The sequence below is a fragment of the Diplotaxodon limnothrissa genome, linkage group LG8 (assembly GCF_057381915.1).
Source record: "Diplotaxodon limnothrissa isolate DT_005_m linkage group LG8, D_limnothrissa_male_GT1.1, whole genome shotgun sequence".
NCBI classification, from domain to species: Eukaryota; Metazoa; Chordata; class Actinopteri; order Cichliformes; family Cichlidae; genus Diplotaxodon; species Diplotaxodon limnothrissa.
Window position 1 is genome coordinate 30,736,697 of NC_140603.1, and position 21,631 is coordinate 30,758,327.

Here is a 21,631-nt window from a genome sequence, read left to right on the forward strand (position 1 = left end):
GTCTAAAAATGGCTGAAGATGTTAGTTAGGGCAAAGGAGCCTGGTTCTGCCAGAGGTTTTTTCCTGTTAAAAGGGAGTTTTTCCTTCCCACTGTCGCCAAAGTGCTGCTCATAGGGGGTCATATGATTGTTGGGTTTTGCTCTCTATGTCTTATTGTAGGGTCGACCTTACAATATAAAGCACCTTGAGGCGACTGTTGTTGTGATTTGGTGCTGTATAAATAAACTGAATTGAACTGAGATCATAAAGACAAACTTCACACTGTCTTTCACTTTATTATATTTACTTATATTTGTGTGTGTGTGTGTATATATATATATATATATATATATATATATATTAGGGGTGCAACGATATTCGTATCGATATTGAACCGTTCGATACAGTGCTTTCGGTTCGGTACGCATATGTATCGAACAATACAACATTTGTAATTTATTTTATCAACTTTCCTTCTGACGATGCTGTCTGTGTTGAGCGCTCAGTGAATCTGCGTTCGACTACTCCGCCTAGGCTGCACTGTCGAGCGCAGATCCACTGAGCGCTCAACACAGACAGCATAGTCAGAAGGAAGAGCGCAGGGCAAGCTAGCGAGACAGAAGTTAAGCTCTCCTTGCAAGATGGACCTCCCCCACCCTCATTCAGATCTGGCGTTTGGAATTATTTTGGTTTTCATGTGGCGTATGACCCTGAAGGTAAGCGCGTCATGGACTAAAGTAAAACAGTATGTTGGATGTGCCATGCAATGCTTAATTACATGGGTGGGAACTAGTGTGTTAGCGCAGTTAGCTCGTTAACGTGTTGGCCGTCTAGCCCCATGCACGGGGCGATCGGCGGTAGCTCGTTAACGGAGATTTGCCGTGTTGTGGCGTTAAGGTCATTTCAACGAGATTAACCTGAAAGCACTAGTGGGAACACAACGAATATGACTGCACATTTACACCGACATCATCCTAGTGCAAAGACAAAAACAACAAGCATGCTACTAACTTTAGCCGAGTCATTTAGACAGCTGTTAGCACGTGATTCTCCTTATGCTGCTGAGAATATAGCCCAGAAGAAGCGGATAGTATAGCTTTTATTTTGGAAAGAGACATTTCTCTGTAATAAACTCTCTTTTCCAAAGATGAGTGATTCCTCAATCAGATACAGGGCTTAGCCCCAGGACGCTAGCCCGACGTCCTGGGGCTAGCGATTTTTTCAGTCGGGCTACCAAAATCTATCTCTTCCCTGCCCGTCGGGCTATTGTAGGAAGGAAAAATATATGTCAATGCTTTTGCATTCTTTCAGAAATGTAGCTGGGTAATTATGTCATTGGCATCGGTGAGCCACTGTCAATATGTGACATATTGAAGTCGCGTTTGAATTTGCGCTTGTTTTTTTGCTTTCACTTTGCAATGACAGCACTGATCTGTGAGTGATGATAATTTGTGCACCAATTCCTCTGACATCGTCTTATTAATCGTTAGCTTACTATGCAAACATGACAAGTGAAATCTCCCGCAGCTTAAACATGTGAGAGGTTGATCGCGCAGAGAATCGCTGAGCTTATGTGAGTGCGTGTGTAAAAGCAGCAGTATATATATTTTAGTTCTGCTGAGCCAAATAAGACAGGTCGGGGTGAAGAAGTGACAGCCAAAGAAAAGCTTACCACAAAACGGAGAAGTTATGACAAATCAGACTATAAGGCAAAAAGAAAGTGCAGCTTTATGGTTTCATGGACAAAAGAATTTCTGTGGCTGCAATATGACGAGCTAAATAACCAGGGCTGCACATAAGTGGTCCGCAGGTGCGCATTCGCTGTCAAAATAAAAAACGCGCACAAGGGTTAGGGTTAAATTTAAAAACTGTACTTTTGAGTTAAAATATATATTTATAATTTTAATAAATGACAAATTAAAAAGGCATGAACATTTTTTTGTATCGAAAAAATATCGAACCGTGACACCAAAGTATCGAACCGAACCGAACCGAACCGTGAATTTTGTGTATCGTTGCACCCCTAATATATATATATATATACACACAAATACATTTGACTACATCGTGGCACTGTTAATGTGTCTTACGTTTAGTTTGTTGGGACCTGGTCACCCTGATGCGTACACATTCATCAGATCTCTGCTGTAGGTTCGGGGTCATAATCTGCAGCAGAACAATCTTCAATGATGTCAAGTAATGTTAAATTCTGTAGGATGAGGCGTTGCTGGCGACAGTGAGTCCAGGTGAAATAGAAAATCTTCCTTCTCTGTTCTGTGTCCGATTTAGGTCATTAACAAGAAACACTTTTCATTTAGTTTCGAAGCTCAGGTGTCAAATTTTGAGAAGACGGGCGCAATAAATCTGTCATCGCAGCGCGCGAGGCTTCGGTTATTTAGAAAAGTGTCACAACTTGTCATATCTTTGTCTGCTGCTCTAAGAGGAGAGCAAAGTGTCGCACATCTACATACATCAAATGACAGGCAGCCTGTTTAATTTCCCCTCCAACAGAAAGCAGGAGCATTCAGAGGCGTGGTCTATGGGCTGGCTGCGGTGGGAGGAAGCACTGAAACGCTGTCCTGGCTGAAAGCAAATTTAGGTCACAAATTTAGGAAAGTGAAGAGGCGACAGCGTCCGTGTTTGCAAATTAACACACTCGCTCTCTTAGCTTATTACTCGGTTGAAACTGCAGAAGCTTCACAGCAAACACAAGCCCGACTTGTCAAACAACAGAGGGGCATCTTTCCAAAAGCAACACGTCGGCGTTCGGATCAATGTGACAACCTGCTCTTATGAAGTGTTTGTTGGCATTAAAGCTAAACTCGCCGAGGAGTGTTCAGCAATCTCAAGACTTTTCACATATAAACAAGGCATCAGTGGATCGAGCTGGCTTGAATTATTGAACGCTAAACAGAAGATGACACATCCCCCCTACAGAGACGCTGAATCATGTTTGGAGCTTGCTCTTTCTTCTTGTGTAACTCACAAACAGCCTGTTTTCTTCCGTTTTCTTCAGTTCCATTTCAGGCTGCCGGGTAAAGTGGCACCTTCAACTTTTTTTTAAAGGAAACTAATGCATAAGTTTACCATTTTCCCCAAAATGCATCAGCATCTCCTGCAAGTGTGATTTTATCTCAGTAGCTGTCCATCCCTCTGCTGCAGGCTGGCAGCACAGCGTTTCATTTTCAGGTTTCAGGTTTTGTTTTTAAAAAATAAAAAGCTTCCTGTGGCTTCGTAACCTGTCATACTGGGCCAAATGAGAGGTTTTAAATAACAATTAAAAAAGTTAATCAAGAAATCAGTTTGCAGGTCGATCCACACCTGCGGATGATCTGCATGAACAATTGCACAAATAGCAAACTGCTTTCTTTGTAACAGCCAACAGGGGGCAGTGCTCCAGTTACAGAGAAAACTCCCATTGTATTGAAGTTCATGACATTATGGCTTTACCTCTCACCAGTGCTGTGACCAGTGGCGTCGTTAGGCCTATTTTAGGGGTGCTGAAGCCTCCCTAAAATATTCTTAAGCCCCCCTAAATAATTTGGTGGGGTTTTTTTTTTTTTTTTTTTTTTTTTTTAACTTATTCGATTTTTTTTTTACAGAACTTGCAGACAAATTCAATATAAAGATGCAGGAATATGAGTTTAAAGAAATAATAATATAAACCTGTCGCTATTCACACAAATATGATCATAACTCGGTTGGTCCCTTTCGCTTTACATTGTTAAGGTAGCGTCAGTGCTTCGTTATCCAATCCCTTCCAGTTGTTCACAGGGGACATCCACATGACTGAAAATCCAGTCCTCGTTTTCACTGCTACTTTACACTCCGCTCGTATACACCTGCGGACACACTAGCGTACATGTGGCAAACGGCAAGAAATCATGGATATACGCAAGTTTTTCAAGAAAGTAAGTCTTCATCACTGGCTGGTAGTAACAATTAGTTAGCTCCAGCTAACAGCAGAGAGTCCCATGTAAATAATGAACCAGGTGCTCCCCATTTTGATAAATAAAAACCTGGCTAGCGCACTAAGTTAAATTGTTAGCATAATGTTAATTTCTGTCACTCGTTTTAGCTCTGAAAAATCCAGCTGAGCTCATTCAGGTATGGTCATCATCAGTGGAAATAATAATAATCACTCCATCCCCATTAACCTGTAGGAGTCAGGGCAGAGGAGCACAGAGAGGCAGAGGGGAGAGACGTCTGCTGGAGAGGTGAGTCAAAGGATGGAGTCATTTGTGATGCAGACAGTCTGATTAGAATTTTATGGGACTCAATATGGATATGAAATATGAAACATTTCAGTCACGGTACAACATATAAGACCTGTTTAACTTGAGCTTTTATTTAGGAGAGTCAAGGTTAGAAAGTGGAGAGAGCAAAGAGAGAGATATGTATATAAGTCAAATTAGCCTGACTCACATATTTTTGAGGGTTCTATTTTAATATTACTTCAATTCAAGTAATTTAGTAATATTTTTCAGGGCTTTAAATTGCAACCATTTTAGTCACATGCGTGCTCAAAATATAATGTTTGTAACTTCAAAATATTTGGGAGCAACAAATTACTGTGGAGCGGGAGCAGAAGTCATGATATTAGCAATTTACATTACAATTCAGTATGTTTTAATGTATCTTGAAGGGTGAGGCAGAAGGAGTGGCTGAGGGAGAAAAAGGTCAACAGGCAAGTTCAAGTCAGAGAGAGCAAGGAGAGACAGAGGAGCTGCAGCAAATGGATCGAGAGGCAGAGGAAGATCAAGTTATTACAGAGAGAGGAGAGCAAACAGGCCAAGAGAGGGAAAATGATGAAGCAGCTGCAGCAACTCATTCTACTACAGGGTTTGATTTAGGTGACAAAGACACAGGGCCCAGACAGGTGAAGCTGAAGAGCTATCCACATGATACGTTTGGTACACAGAAGCGAGCATTTAACCACAGCTGGTTTGAAAAGCACAACTGGTTAGAATATTCAGTCAACCAGAATGCAGCTTTCTGCTTCCCATGTAGAGTGTTTGGCAAAAACATCAAACATGATAGTTTGGTCAGTAACGGTTGCAAGAACTGGAAGAAAGCTTTAGTCATCTTTGGCAAGCATGAGATGGCACAAACACATAAGGACAGTGTTGTTACATGGAAAAGCTACCAGGGAACTAGCAAACAGGGAAACGTTGCACAGATGATAGCAACTGCAAATGTGAGTGAGATAGTCGAAAGAAGAGAGTATCTCAGACGAATTGTTGCAGTCACCTCTATGTTAGGGAGACAGGGACTCCCTTTTCGTGGTCATGATGAAGGTGAAGACAGCCCAAACAGAGGGAATTTTCTTGCGTGCATGGAGCTTTTGAAGGAGTTTGATCCTTTTCTTCAAAAACATAATCCCCCATCAAATGCACAGTATATCTCACCAACATCCCAGAATGACATGATTGACTGTTGTGCCCAGGAAGTTACTAGTGTCATTGTATCTGAAATGACAAAGTCTAAAGTCTATTCCATCATGGTGGATGAGGCAAGGGATAAAAAGGCAGAGCAGTTAGCTGTTTGTGTCAGGTACGTGTCAGAGGGGGCAGTGAAGGAGCGTTTCCTTGCACTTGCAGAGATAAAATCATTTGATGCCCAGTCCATTGCAAATGAGATTCAGCAGCAGATCCAAAACTATGGTCTTGCAGAGCTTAAGTGTGTAGCACAAACATATGATGGTGCAGCCGTTATGAGTGGCTCCACTGGAGGTGTACAAGCACATTTTAGAAGGCTCCATCCTGAGGCTATCTATGTGCATTGTTATGCTCATCAACTCAACCTGGTTTTGTGCAATACTTGCAAGGCTGTCCCAGAGGCTGTGGAGCTTTTCAGCTTGTTGGAGTGTGTGTATTCTTTCTTCAGCACCTCCCTAGTCAATCATCATAAGTTCATGGAGACTCAGGCAAAGCTTGGATTGACAAAAACTGAGCTTGTGCAACTTTCAAACACTCGCTGGGCATGTCAGTTGCGATCAATCAGTGCAGTTCTTGAGACATTGCCTGCCATTTTGGAGTGCCTATCTGCAATTGGATCCCCCATAGCTGTTGGTCTCAGAGCAAAGCTCTACAAGTTCTCAGCAGTCTATGCACTACTGATGTTTCAGTCGATTCTGTCTGTAACCGAAGGACTCCACAAATTCCTGCAGAAAGAGACTTTAGACCTGGCAGAAGCTTTTATCTGCAAACAAGCTGTGTGTGACACACTTAAGGGCAAACACTCAGATGCATTTGCTACAGAGCTGTATGAGAAAACCAAGGCCCTGTGTAACACCCACAGTATCCCTGAACCAGGTGCCAAGACAAGGCACAAACAGAGGAAAATGGAGGATTTTGTCCTGGAGGCAACTGTGGGTTCACGCACTGAATTGAACAACTCAGACACATTGAAAAGAGAGTTACTTTTCCCTTGTGTGGATCGGATGGTTGGCGAGCTTGATCAAAGATTTTGCAGTGTAGATGCAGGGCTGCTAAAAGGCGTCCAGGCATGCAGTCCTAAATCTGAGAACTTCTTGAGTGAACCACACTTGAATGAACTTGCAAAGCACTACAGACTTGACCTGAAAAAAGAGGAGGTTCTGGTGGCCAGAAACTTTCTTACCCGGAAAACAGAGGCTGGATGTCCACCCAAAAATATGTTGTCTGTGTACAACCTCCTTGATTCAGACATGTTTCCCTCTCTGAAGGCAACCATCCAAGTTGCCCTAACAGTGCCTGTCAGCAGCTGCTCGTGCGAACGGTCCTTTAGTGCACTGCGTCGGCTGCACTCCTGGCTGCGTCAAACAATGGGTCAGAAAAGACTTCACAGTCTTGCAGTCATGTCTATTGAAAAAGACACGCTTCAGCATCTGAGTCACAACAGAGTGATTGACCGATTTGCCACTCTTAAAAACAGACGTCATTCTTTGATGCTTCCACCCATCAAGTAACTGGTGATTGCAGCCAGAAAAATGTACTTTTTTATTTTCAGTTTTTTTCTTGTTATTGATGCAGCAAACACATTTCCTCTGTTTTTTTTGTTGTACTGTATTATAAAGCAGACTGAAATAAAACAATAGATCTATTGGTGGCCTAGGATGTTTAATCTGTCCAAAAAAGTAGGAAAACAATTTCTCAGTCTTTGTTTTCTGTTTGTGAAATTTTGTGCTCATTCACTACGTTCGTTCATGTCGTGTGCATCTCTTGGGGGCTAAGCCCCCCCTGTCCTTAAAACCTAGTGACACCCCTGGCTGTGACATCAGTAAATGTTGTCTTGAGTCCTTGTCTTTTCTATTTTGGGTTATGCTCCTAGTCAGTACAGCAGGGCACGTGACAGGGAATGAGTACCTGGTGAGTGACTGGTCACTACTTCTGGTTCCAGGCGATATACCCGAGGCTTTAAAAAGCAGTCAGTTCTTATATAATTAGCTGATTGGATGAATGGACACACTGTTGGTTTGTTTTTGCTTCCCTTTTTTTCTAAGACGAATTTATGGCTCACGCTAGTTAAGCTAGCTGCTTGTTGCTAGCTCTTCTGCAACATTACCACACAGTTTGTGCATCCTTTGCTCACTCTGCCAAGCAAAGTGACGTTCATCTGCTTTACTTGGGTCTCTTTGCCAGTTATATGCAGTTTTATTCCACTAGAGTCTCAAATATATCGATATAACATACGTATAATAGACCTATATTCTGTAATATATCTATATTATTGCTAGAGCACTTCTGGATGGATGCAAACTGCATTTTGTTGCCTTGTACTTGTGACATGTGCAATGATAATAAAGTTGAATTCTCTTCTATAATCATGAGTTCTTGGACTGTGAGCATATCTTGCTTTGTTTCCCTCTGAAGGACATCTGTTGCCGTCAGTTTAGCTTGTTATGACGGTTTCATTGGTTTTTCTTGTTGACTCTTCAGTCGCTCGTTATCTTGCAGATATATATTGAAACACTTAAATTGCAATGCACTTTAGCTTTCAGCCCCCGTTTCTGGAACTAGCTTCTTCCTGTTAAAAGGGAGTTTTCTTTCCCACTGTCACCAAGTGTTTGTTCATAGAGGGCCATGTGATGAGGACTTATTTGATTGTTTGGGTTTTCATCAGACCCAACAACACCCAGCACGCCCCTGCGGGCGGTTTATCCTTCAAGCTCGGGTCCTCTACCAGAGGCCTGGGAGCTTGAGGGTCCTGCGCAGTATCTTAGCTGTTCCCAGGACTGCGCTCTTCTGGACAGAGATCTCCGATGTTATTCCCGGGATCTGCTGGAGCCACTCGCCTAGCTTGGGAGTCACCGCACCTAGTGCTCCGATTACCACGGGGACCACCGTTACCTTCACCCTCCACATCCTCTCGAGCTAGAGGAGGAATGTTTCCACGGTATCAAACTGAATCAGGATAATGGCTGTCATTAAAGGCTTTCCTGAAGAAATAAGCACCCACGGGCGCTTGAAAAAGTGCTAATTGTTCAGATCGATTAAATCTAGAATGACAAAAATAATCTCTTTTATTATTGGAGGCAGCAGATGTTTAAATCCTGTCATCAGGAACAGAAGTAGTAACTCATTCATCTCAGAGCGTGGAGAGAAACGACTCGCGTAACAGATCTGTGTGGAACAGTGACTGGCTTGGACCGGTGCTCTTCTGAGACCTAGCTAACGACCGACTGGTGAGTCGCGCAGTAAAGCGACGAGCGTCGCCCGACGAGACCCAAATTGAAGCACAATGAAGCTCTTCCAGATGAGCCGTATAAATCCAGAGGACGATCCGTCAGGAGAAAACGAGGCCGGGATGGTGGAAGTACACAGCTCGTTCGTCTCCCATCAGCAGCAGCGTCGGCTCTCATTATTAACCAGCAAACAGCGGCGTAACCTTTGGTGTCACCAGCCGAGCGGGCCGAGGCCATCCGTTAAAGCGACAGCAGCTGAGACGTTGACAAGCAGGAGTCATTAGCTTTGACAAATGGCTGTTATTATGTCACCTCTACTTACACAGGTTGTTATGGGGAGGCTGCATAACATGCTTATCAAATACCTCACAATGAATGTGTGAGTACGTGTAGATGTGCGTCACGGAAACCGCCTGTCACGTCCGCGGATTACGTTTTGGCAAATCAGCAGCAGGTCCTCCCTCGTACCTCGTGCTGTCTCAGTTGGCAGATTGAGCCTGTTAACGTCAGTGTTTTTAAGGATGAGGGAGTTTCTGAGATGCACAAATGAAATAAATCTTGTCAAAATGAATCCAAAGAAGTTCAGTTGACGGGTGAGCTCTGCCTGATCAGGTGGTTCGTCAGAGTTACGTCTTCTTTAGTTCCTCGTTGGATTTACGTTTGCTCAAAACCAACATGTTGAATTCTCACAACCTATTTATTCATTGTGATATTTTAAAAGCGACGTGATTAATCAGGAAAATTAATGGCCTCTAATTAATGGCAGGTGGTCGTGAGTTGCTAACATAAGGGAAATCAACCCCCCGCCGCTCTGTTTGAGCAGCACTTCATAACATTTTGTTAACTTTGGCGTTAAACGTTGAACAGCTGCTTCTCTTCAAGACATTAATGACGCAGACGGTCAATGAGAAGCTGCAGAAACTTTAGTCCTGCCATGTTTTGCCCTTCAAAAAATTCTTGCTTTGTAATTTAAATTTGATTTTGTTATTCCATCCATCACAGTGAAAATATGAAAATATGTCCCCTATTCATGCTATAAGTTGCTTTTTGCGTGAAGCAATAAAACAGGCCCAACATGCGTCTCTTCTATATGATGTCCTTTTCTTTCCTTTTCCTGTTGTTATGCCATTAATCATTTAGCAGAGAACTGTCAAAAAGTATTGAAAAATGCCACACACAGTTTGCCAGAGCAGAAGTTGCTCAACCAACAGCACCCGAGCGAAAAGATATCGACTTTGTACAGAGCGATAAACCCTATGAAATCCTCTGGAAGAGCAACAAGAGATTATCACAGAGAAAGATTGATGCACCATTTTTGTGTCTAAAACTTTTGAAATGAGTATATATCAGCTGATCAGCTCGCGTGGTTTGGACATGTGCAGAAGAGGAAGGAGGGGAAAACCACCCAGGAAGATCTCGGGAAGCTTGTAGTGAAGGAGGACATGCAGACGGGGTTTGGATGAGATGATTTCTGCAAGAAAGAAAACAAAACAGTCATAAAATGATGGCGAAAATCATGTCAGGGTTCCAAAATTACATTTAATTTAATCACGTGTTGACTTTAAAAGCTATATTTACTGATTTTAAAACATTTTATAGTAGAGCTTATTAAAATGAATCCAAAAGTAAATCAATAAATGTATAAAACAATAGCTGGATGTGGTGAAGGCTGCACGGGTGAGCAGCAGGGCTACAGGCCTGGAACAGCAGGTGCTGTTTAGTGAGGGGCAATCGGTGTTTCCTGCCGGCCTCAGAGGCACATGTTCTCCTCTCAGGTTGACCTATCAAACCAGTGCTGTGACTTTCCCCCTCCGACCCTCTCCGTGTCATACCGTGCTCGAGCTGAACACAACTGTTTGGGCTCTAAGGGAAGGCCGCTGTAACGGAGAGGTGTGAGCTTGGTTTCTGACTACAGTGAGAAGGAAAAATCGTTTGGAGGCAAAATCTCAGCTGCCCTCTATACAAGCCGATGTTTGTGCAGACGGCCCAGCCTGCACCGTCCTGTGGCAGCGCTCCCCTTCATACATCATGCTGTTGCATTTCTTGCAGCAGGCTATGCAGCCGCACACCAGAATAACATTTGCTTTATGAGATTCAGTGTAAAGAAGCAAGAATGGTAAAGTTTAAGGCATTAAGACAAACTCTCTGCTTACAAACCACCGAATCTGTGCTCACTGGATGATGATACTCTGAAATCATCGTTTTTGCAAAGACGCCGTCGACTTACACGTTTGGACGACGCGCCGCCTCCAGTTGGATTCTTTTCTGCTTCTCCTCAGTAGTTGTTGCCTCCCAGTGTTGCCCCAGAAAACATGAACTATACATAAAAAATGAATCATGTTTGGACTGCTTTTACAGTTTTACAGCACTTTGCTCAGTCCTGTCAGGCCGTGTGTGTGTGTGTGTGTGTGTGTGTGTGTGTGTGTGTGTGTTTCTGAGCCAGCTACACAGTTTCATCCCCCAGAGGAGACGGTCATCCTCCGGTGCCCCGAGTCTCACACTTCCCCGAGTCAAATGATGATGACAACCGTAAGATTTAACCGTACAAACCGACCGCTTTTGTCGGACTGCTCACATTTCAGAGCCTGCATCAGCCAGAGCCACGTGGTCACACTTCAGCTGATTATCACTGGCATCGGAAGGTCCAGTCCGCTCATATCTCAGTTTTCATAACCTGTCACAGACATTTATTCCAGCTGTGATTTTCTCTTCCTTTGTTTGTTTTTTATCTCTGTTTTACCTCTGAGTCAGAAGTGCTTTATTCAGCAACCTCCACAAATGTGCAGAATTGTAACACACACACACACACACACACACACACACACACACACACACACACACACACACACACACAGCAGGGCCTCACTGTGTCAGCTGCAGCCATGTTGCTCCCATTCTTTTGTATTCAGTCGCCTCGTCCTTCAGGAAGCACAGTCCATCATCCAATAACACCCTGAGCTGCGTTCACATCTGCTTTCTGTTTGGCTGCGTTTCTGCTGAGTAAACAGAGCGTCGGTGATGTGATGAACGCCGTTCAGGTCTGAACTTTAGCCTCGGCGAGCAATGCAGACTGGAGGCCTGATTACCTACCAAACTAACCAGTTCACCTGGGTAATGAAGCGGCCGCTCTGACTGCTAAACAGCCACTCGCAGCCGATTGGTGCGCTGTTTGCCGGGATATAAGATATTCTTGTGTTTGCCTGGCGGTTCACGGTTCTTTCTTGTTTACAGCCCTGAGCAGCTAATTGAAATTCCAATCACGCTCCTTTCTCGCTCATATTCTAATAAATGCGTCTTTCTTTCTCTGTTTTTCGGTGCTGTCCCGCTGTGCCGGCTGTTCCTCCCGTGGCCCTCCTCCTTCTTCCTCCCCTTCTCGCTTCCATCGTTTGGATATCCAAGGTAAGCGAAACAAACGCACTCTCTTTTCTGCAGTAATTGCTCTGGTTGCAGTGCTGTCGTGTATGAGGAAAATTTGTGCTGCGTGATTAATTCTGACAACCAAGTATAGTGCTAACAAGAACATCCCTGGTAGCTTAAATGTCTTAGCCCAGCGGAGCCCTGGATCCAGCATGCCTGCTCACTGGGGTAATATTAAATGATGCCAGTGTTTGCACCAATGGCTTGACACTGACCCAAAGCAGTCCAGAGGCCAGCTAAAGAAAGACTTCAGGGTTAGCTTGCGTCACGTAGATGTTCTCACATGTTCACACTTTGTTTGCTTTGCAAGTGAGAGACGCTGTTAAACGATGTCAGAGGTCCACATGACTGAAAGGGACCGATTCTGCTCATGTGCACATTTGCTGCTCTAATGGCAAGAATTGAGATTAAGCACGGCCAGTTTCACATAATGTAAAATAATCTTGTCTGAACGCTCAGTTTCAGGTGTTTTTTTTTAAATCTCCAATCTTTATGATGTCATAAAGATTTCTCGTCACCTATGCACATCCCAGCTTCTGGTTGCCTAGGTAACCAGCGGATTAAGTTGCTCACTGGAAGTTGAGAAAAGTTCATCTCAGGCTCCGCCCACTTCCTGTCGCCTGTGGTTATTTCGCCTGTATTTGGTGGAAGGTGAGGAATATCGTTCACTTTCTGTGGTCTCTAGTTGCTACATCATTACCAGTGTGGACGCAGTTTAATGCGCACAGCCCTGTCTAAGCCTCAGGAACCTCAGCAGCCAATCCAAACCCTCTGTTTGCAAAGCACAGACACACACAGGAGCTGGAAATGAGCAGGACAGGTTAAAGTTGTTGTGTTGGACTCAGAGCTGGTCTTAATATTTTGTGGAAGGACACAGGCTTACAAAGGTGTTGCACATGGTTCTGTTTTAAGACCGCTTCCATAGTGAACCCCGTAGAAACGCCACAGTTTAACTTTATTTTAACATCTTCTGTCTGTCAGAGGTTCATTTAACACAACAAGCTAAAATGTCCCTTTGATTTGACTCGTGAATCATTTTTTCCAGCCAGAGTCCACAAACTGAGCATCACAGCGAACAAACAATTCTGCAAAAGCAGAACAAAACAGAGTGTTTTGTCCTCAGACAAAGATTTCATCAATTTCTGCCACATTGATCTGTAAATCGTGCACGTAAGCGTATCTTTGCGGCTCCGTTGGTGCATGCAGGAATGTGGCTGTGCTCGGTCTACGGTCACAAACCAGCAGCTTTCTACAACTTCTCTTCTTTTATGTGTCGGTTGTCACTTTGGTGCTTTTCAGTGTCGCTAACTATAAACTGCGCCTGTCAGAAGGTCATTAAACACTTTAGAAAAAGGTGTTGAATGCAGCTTCTTTACAGCATGAGGGTAAACGATGATCATTAAGTTAAGATGGCTAAATATCCCTGTGATGGATTGCCCATATTATCCAACATTCAGCTCTCTGTGAGATGATGTTTTCTCCCCGCACACTAAAATGAAAAGAAGCTAAACGTAGGCAGTTGTTCTTAAAATCACATTGAGTCAAAGCTGCCTCGGGATATGGGAATCGCTCCTCTGTCAAACTTTCATTAGCTGATGTGAGTGCATACAGTGACGAAGGCAGGATTTTGTTTAGCGTTGTTTATTTCCCCTTTTCATCACTGCTGCTTTCATTCTAAGGCTGGTGTAAATTCATTCACACTGATCTGATGAGTCAGATGTGGGATTCACACCGAGGTGGCTGTAGCGTGCAGCGGGGCGGAGCAGGCAGCTGAGATTAACTCATTCTTTCGCCTCCTCTTTATCTCTCACTTTCCTATTTGCTGGAATTGTTTCTGTGTGAATTATCCTCATACTCGTTTAATAGCATGGAAATTGATTAAGCAATTAGCGGCGAGCCACTGTATTTAGATCAAAGCAGATCATCGCATTAAGTTGGGAGAGATTAATACTGCCCAGGGCCTCACTGGAAATAACAGCTGCAGTAATGGCATCACGGTAACGCTCCAGCTCCTGACTGCAGGACTCATTTGCCTTTTTAACTCCAAACCTTTTTTTTTTTTAGTTTTATTGCCGTTTTTATAACTTATGGAACAGATTATGTGCAGGAAACAACTCAGATGGCTTGTAACGTGCTAAACCTCTCTGCTTTATAGCCAGGGCCATCCGTTTTAAAGTGCAGGTTGAGTAGAAATACTGTATAGCATCGATCTATTCAGAAAGCCTTTAACACAAGGTAATCGCATTGAGAGGTGTTCGTTTGAGCTGCTTCACTCGGCGCCGTCACGTTTATGACACAAAGTTCGAGGTGTCAGCGTGTCCTCAACATTATGACACTGCTGGGCTAAACTCACTGTAAACGACTCATGAGCAGTTTGAACATAAAGCCTCTAAAGAACTATCACACCGCAGGACGACCGCACTCTTTATTAATGGGGCTTTTTAGTCACTGCATTCTTGACGAGTCTGTGAGTGACGCATGCAGCTGTAATCAAACACACATCACTTCATAAAATCTAGTGTTTGCATCAATCGTCATCTTTGAATTTTGCATTGATCTTGTGTGATTCATGTGCATCAGACTTCAGTATCATGCTAATGTTACGATGCAAAGACTTCTGAAGTGTGATGGTTGGTCATCCTGGCATCCAATCACAACTTTGCAAAGACCGGATTTATGCAAATAAGTAGCACAGAAACACATGACCTTATATTTAAAAAAAACTGAAAGCGGGCTGTCGGGAGTAGCTGAGATGCCGCTACTCTTGCCAAAGTTTTACTGGTTAAATTGAGCCGACGCCTTTAGCTGATATTGGTTCATTAAAGTTTTTGTAATTTCGTTCTGGCCTGAATAAACACAAAGGTCAGAATGTGTTCATATGCAACCTCATATTTTTATCAATGCTTTGTGGGAATTATAATGAGTCTCACTATTGTCAGAGATCGGGGGCCTTTCTTGACTTGCTAACATAAGAAACCTGATTCTAATTAGAACAGTCACACACACACACACACACTCACACACACACACACATTTTTGTTTACTTGGCTGTTAATTGGATTCACCTATCAAAAGGAGAGGATGAAAGAAAGAGTGAGAGAGCGAAATAAGAAGGAAAGATAAAGACAGGAAGGTTAAAGAAGTCGGAGCAGCTGGAGAAAGTTTGACATATGAAGGTAAGTTAGGAGAGACTGATGGGGAACAAAGTGTCCCTGAGCAGGTAAAGCACTTGATTAACTGATCATCAGGAGGTCAAACCGCCTTTATAAAAGCAGACGTTTCATCAGTTTGCAGGTCTGGAGCGTTGAGGTGTGCTAGCCTGCTGGAGTGGATGTCCCAGCACATTCACCCCACGGTCAGATGTTCAGAGAAACTGCAATAAACCCAAGAGCTCCATCTTGGACCCTTCAGGTTTCAGTTAGTAAGTGAAATGTTGAAGTTTGTGACACAACAATTAGAAAAAGAATCAACATGTGTGACTTGTTCGGAGTTGTTGCCGGGAGAATACCTCTCTCACAACAACATAGCAGCACAGCTTAGGTTTGCAAAGCTACAGCAGAACAAAGACCTCTGGAACAATGAGACCAACGTGGAGATGTTTGATCGAAATGCTCAGCACGTTTGGAGGGATCTCATACCTGCTGTCAGCACGGTGGAGCTTCTTGCAGCCATAAACCAACGTATGCATTTCCCAGTCACAGCAGATGGCCCCGCCCCTCCCTGAGCCTGGTTCTGTCAGAGGTTCCTTCCTGTTAAAAGAGAGTTTTTCCTTCCCACTGTCACCAAAGTTCTTGCTCATAACAGGTCATATGATTGTTGGGTTTTTCTCTGCGTGTATTATTATAGGGTCTACCTTACAATATAAAGCACCCTGAGATTGTTATTGTGATTTGGCGCTGTGTAAATAAAAATGAATTGAATTGAAAGTATTCTGGAGTCACATGTGAGGCCATCTGTCCCACAGCTAAAGCCAGGCTGAACCTGGCTCATAGAGGACAATGATCGCAGGCAGCAAATCTCCAACAGGAGGTGGTGGGACCTTCAGAGACCTGTGCATAAAGCTCACAAACCTCAATGAACTGAAGCAATGCTCTAAAGATGATTGGACCAAAGTTCCTGCACAATGATGTGAGAGAGAAGCTGCTTCCATGTGCTGCTGAATCATGGAGGAATCTTAGTTTTTCAGAGGACTGCTGGAAACCTTTTTTCCCACTGATAGAATAGAAAAGATAGAAAAGGAGAGAATAAATAGAAGGCGAGCGAAAGAATTGCTATATAAGCTGAAAGTAAAAGGCTAATGTGGATAATGACAGATTGACAGTCAGTCTGAGGTAAAGGAGGACAGAGAAAAAGGATAGCTGGTGGCTTAGAGAGGCAGGTATCAGACTGAGCTTCTGTATTCCCCGTCCACCTGCTGCAGCCTGTGATATCCGCCAGAAAAATCAGAGTGGAAATATGATTTTACACTCATCAGTCATGCAGGCTTAAACCCACCACTCTGCCCTTTTACACACTCGCTGCGGCGGCGGCGGTCAGTTATGGAAGAGCACCTTCACATCAGGAGCTTTAAACAGAAATCTATTCACCAAATGCCAGCCGGGGTATTTCTCATACAAATATCAGCTCGTACAATGGAGTCAGACAACAGCGACACAATGAGCAGCGCCCGGTGGAGCCCCGCCGCTTCAATGACACCCGTTAGGCCCCGATTAGAAACCTTTGTGTGCGGATAATGGATAATTCCTCCTCTCTGTGTCGCTATTCAGAGTGAAGTGAACAAGCCAGGTGGAAGTGGGAGCTAGCTGAATCCAAAACAGTCGAGTTTAACCAAGTTAACTTTTTAAAGGGCAGGTCTGGTGTGTTTGCAGGATTGTTAACAAGGAAAAACACGCACACACACACACACACACTCCCGTTGATGGCATTTCTTCCTCTTCATCGTGCAGCAGTGGAAGCACCGATAAAAGTCCAGATGTCCAAATCTTTCGGCTGCACAGAGCAGTTGATCGGGTACTTTGTCCTCGCCCCTCCCTGAGCCTGGTTCTGTCTGAGGTTTCTTCCTGTTAAACTGAGTGTTTCCTTCCCACTGTCAGCAGGTGCTTGCTCATTGGGACTCATCTGATCATTGGAGTTTCTCTTTAACACTGTAAGCACTTTACCTTGCAATAAAAAGCACCTTGAGATGACTGCTGTTGTGTTTTGATGTTATAAAAATAAAACTGAATTGAATTAAATTGAATTATGCAGCACTGCCATACAGTGCATTCTGGGTAAATAAGGTTTTATTTAAAAAAACAAACAAAATGGAGATGTGGCTGTCTGACTGGGAACTTCTACTGAGGAGACAGACAGCCTCTCTACTTAAATTAGCCTGCAGCATAGTGCAGGATCAGGCCGTCCGTCGGTGTTGCTGCTGGAAGATCAGCTGGGTGACGGATGCACCGACCACCACCCCTAAACTACATTATAGAGTCTTTACCTTATGATATAAAGTCTAAGGAGCTTGGAAAGAAAGGAGCTTGTCTGCCATCTATAATCCAGGTTTGAGATCCTTCCTAGACGCCTTAACGCCCACTCACATCCTGGGCCATCTGATCTCAGGAAATCACATGATAGGGTGGGGCCAGGTTTCACAATGAGCTCTCCCGAAACCTTGGCTGATTGTGATCTACACCCATTTTCACACCTTGGATCCTGTGATTAGGTAGAGGATCATCAGAGGGCCCTTTGTCCCTCTTGGTGGGATACTCCTACAGAGCTTAAATCTGGGACTCTCCACCATTTGACCTTAGAACTGAAGAAGCTTCTCGGATGAGAGGTGAAACGTCTTCAAGCAACTTAAAGAAGTCCAGACGCTTTCCAAGCTCCTTAGACTACGATGACCTGGATGACTGAGAACCTTCACAGACTTACGATATCAAGATGACCTCGGGTCACGTTTTCTACTTTTTGGTGATGGGCACCAGGAGTCAAGGATACGCTTATTTTCTGTAAGGCAGGGGTGGGGAACTCAGGGCCTCGAGGTCCTGCAGGTTTTAGATCTCACCCTGGGTCAACACACCTGAATCACATGATTAGTTCATTACCAGGTTTCTGGAGAACTTCAAGACATGTTGAGGAGGTCATTTAGCCATTTGAATCATCTGTGATGGATCAAGGACACATCTAAACCCTGCAGGACACCGGCCCTCGAGGCCTGGAGTTGGACGCCCCTGATGTAAGCGGTTTTTATTTTTTAAAATCATGACTGCTCTGCCTGACATATGTTTCTGAGGAGAGCTTTGTTATGTGATTTTCATTGGCAGTTATTAGTATTTATTAGTCGTACTGGTGGGCGGGATTTTACATATTACAATCATAGGTAGTGGCGTAATGGTTTTACTAATAGTGTAGTGCTAAAGGGCACTTAAGCTGAGGTCCTTACATGGTGCTGTGGGGAGCGTGGGAAGATGCTGGTCAGAGCTGCAGTCCTGCTGGTGACTGTATTAAAGAGTACATTTCTCCTCATGTCTGAACCCGTCTGGCATTTGTGAGTCAGAGTGTCCCTGAATGCACCACCATCATATTTTAGATGGACCCTTCCACAGTTTTTAAGCCATTTCACCTCCACACTATTATCTTTTCAAATAGGAAAATTAACTTTGCTTCGGTTCAGCCTAGCAGACAGTAAGCCCACTGACAGGTCTGCAGGTTTGCTGGAGTCACGGAGAGGATTGAATCTGTGCTGTAGAGCAGGAGGACCTTTGAACGGCTGTTCATCCACCTGCAGACAGCCCAGGTGGAGCAGGCTAACTTTGCCTCTGTGTTAACCGAAGACTGAAGCTTGTTTGGATGATAAGATCCTACATGACACCCTCAAACCCTCCTACATCTCCCTCTCACCGTGTGGGGAAAATGTAATCTTTCACTTTAAAGAATTGAAACATTTTCTTATTGCTTTTGAAAATATTTCCCCGCTTCTTCAAAATGATTTCAGCTTCTGACGCACATTAAAGGCAGCGAGAAAGCATCCCAGCTTTCAGACACACTGCAGGATTTTAATAATGAGGGATCTCTGCTGTTTTATCTCTTTGTATTTGAGAGGAATTACAGCAGTTCAGAACCTTCGCTACGCCACTGTGTTTTATTTAAATTTGTATTTTTTAGAGAACAATCCCTCTCTGCATGTGCAGCGATCAGAAAAATAACTGAAGAAGCAGAAAGCTGCAGTTCAGAGAGGAACGAAGTGAGAGGAGAGCAGCAGAAGAGCAGAGCTGACCCGGTAGCTGAAAACCACACACAGGGAGCTGCTGTGTTTGTGGGTAACAGTCAGCCCATGTGGTTCATAATAAATTGTTCCATCTTTATTATGAGATCACAACTTTACCAGCCATGATTTTGGTAACAGTGCTTGTGCTGAGTTTTATAAAGCCTGCTTTAAAAGGTGTAGATGTGATGTTATATATTTGGACACTGACTTAAGTTTTGTTTTTTGTTTTTTTTTAACCTGTGTACTGAAACATGTTCCAATTATAGTTATATAATGAACGTAGACTTGCAGCTTTTATTTGAGGGTTTCCACATTCAAACTGGATGAAGGGTTTGGAAGTTTCAGCTCCTTAACATGTGCCACCCTCTTTTAAAGGGACCAAAAGTAATTGGACAATTGACTCAAAGGGTGTTTCACAGGCAGGTGTGGTCAGTTCTTTCGTTATGTCTTTATCAATGAATTAGATAAAAGTTGTCTGGGGTTGATTTGAGGTGCGGTGCTTGCATTTGGATGATTTTGCTGTGAACAGACAGCATGTGGTCAAAGCAGCTCTCCATGCAGGTGAAACAGACCATCCTTAAACTGCCAAAATAGAAATACAACACCAGCAAAATGGCTACAACATTAGGAGCAGCAAAATCTACAGTTTGGTGCATCCTGAGAAAGAAAGCGAGCACAAAGACCTGAACATCCACAGAAGACGACAGCGGAGGATGATCGCAGAATAATTTCCATGGTGAAGAGAAAACCTCTTCACAAAAGCTAAGCAAGTGAACAAGGAAGGTGTATCGATATTTGTAACAAAAAGAGAAGACTGCATGAAAGTAAGAAGAAGGGGAAGAAAAGAAAGAGGGCGCAGATGGAAAAAGTGGAGGATGAAGCAAACAGACATGCTGAGTCTCTGTAACGAAGCACACAAACCATACACAGCAGCTCAAAGGCAAAGCAGAGAGAGGTACGCAAACAAGTATACAATTTTACTGTGTGTGTGTGAGGACATGAGTGTCATGTTGTGTGTCACTTGTGAGTGTTTGCCATGAAACATAAAAATGAGGGTGAAAGACTGCGACGATGGCGAACAAAGTGAGTCTGACTCCACGTGGCCTCCAGTCGATTTATATGTAGTGTGTGAGCAGAGAGGTCAGAGCGTCTGCTGCAGCGAGACCAGTTAAAACCAGTTACCTGCTCTCAGTCCTGCGGGGGTCAGCCAGATCACTTCTATTGTGAAGTCAGGCCCCTGGACCAGGTCAGAAATAAGAAGATACTGTTTTCCTAACAAACCGGGATAACAGTAGTCTCAACATGAGAGCAGAAATATGAAGCTGATGTTCTGGGTAAAGTTTAACAGGTTTAATGTTTTTAACTCTCCCTCGCCGTCAATGTGGATGAATGCTGTTACTCACAACGCTGCTTGTGGATTATGTGCCATGAATGCTCAACGGTACAGCATGGCACGCTGCAGGTGTGACGACCCAACTACATGGAAACCAGAGCGAAACACAAACATGACTCCCACTACAACTGACCTGACCTGATACTTCATCACACAACGCGATGCACAAAATCATGATCACAACACCGTGGCAGGTTTCAAAGACTAATAGAACCAAATAATTGATGGTTAATTCTACTCATCACACCAAATCACAACAAGAGTCGCCTCCAGGTGCTTTATATGGTAAGGTAGAACCTACAATAATACATACAGAGGAAAAACCCAAAAATCATGTGACCCCCTATGAACAAGCACTTTGGTGACAGTGGGAAGGAAAAACTCCCTTTTAACAGGAAGAAACCTCCGGCAGAGCAAGGCTCAGGGAGGGGCGGGGCCATCTGCTGTGATTGGTTGAAAAAGACTTATTGATACTGTTACATGTCTGTGAATCAATCATTCTTTAACAGCTCTTCATAAATGAGTTACATGTATCGATTTCACTGTGAGCACCTTAAGAGCAAACACTGAAGTTTGTTCATGTGCTGATGTCTAAAGTTTTATAAGAAGTCAAACAAAGTGAAAGAAAAGCAGCAGTTCACACGGAGGCAGACGTGGATCTCTCTCCATGTTGTGTGTTTGTGGGTGTAAAGTTGGGTTTTTCAGTTGTCGCCTCCGTTTACACAGAAGCCGTCTTAAAAGTCGCGCATGGATTGTTTTTAACGAAGAGCTGAAGCAGCCGTGCGGCAGCAGACCAAAGCCCGGCGGTAAAACACACGAGAGAAGAAGACGAAAACCAACTTTCCTGGATTCTTTATCCCAAAGTTTAGTCATATCTCCGAGCCGCCTGGCAGGTTTCTGAAAAACGATGACACCTCTGTGAACAAAT

The 21,631-nt window shown here is 43.7% G+C and overlaps 2 protein-coding genes across 2 annotated transcripts in view; both read left to right on the forward strand.

The window, feature by feature from the left end:
- The window catches only part of LOC146627407 (glutamate receptor ionotropic, delta-1-like), a 628,504-nt gene that overhangs the window by 231,693 nt on the left and 375,180 nt on the right, over nt 1-21,631 (forward strand). The window lies entirely within an intron of this gene.
- Nucleotides 4,904-6,928, forward strand: LOC146627409 (zinc finger MYM-type protein 1-like). The gene has a single exon (XM_085361752.1). The coding sequence runs from the start codon at nt 5,081-5,083 to the stop codon at nt 6,926-6,928; it is 1,848 nt and encodes a 615-aa protein (XP_085217878.1). The 5' UTR covers nt 4,904-5,080.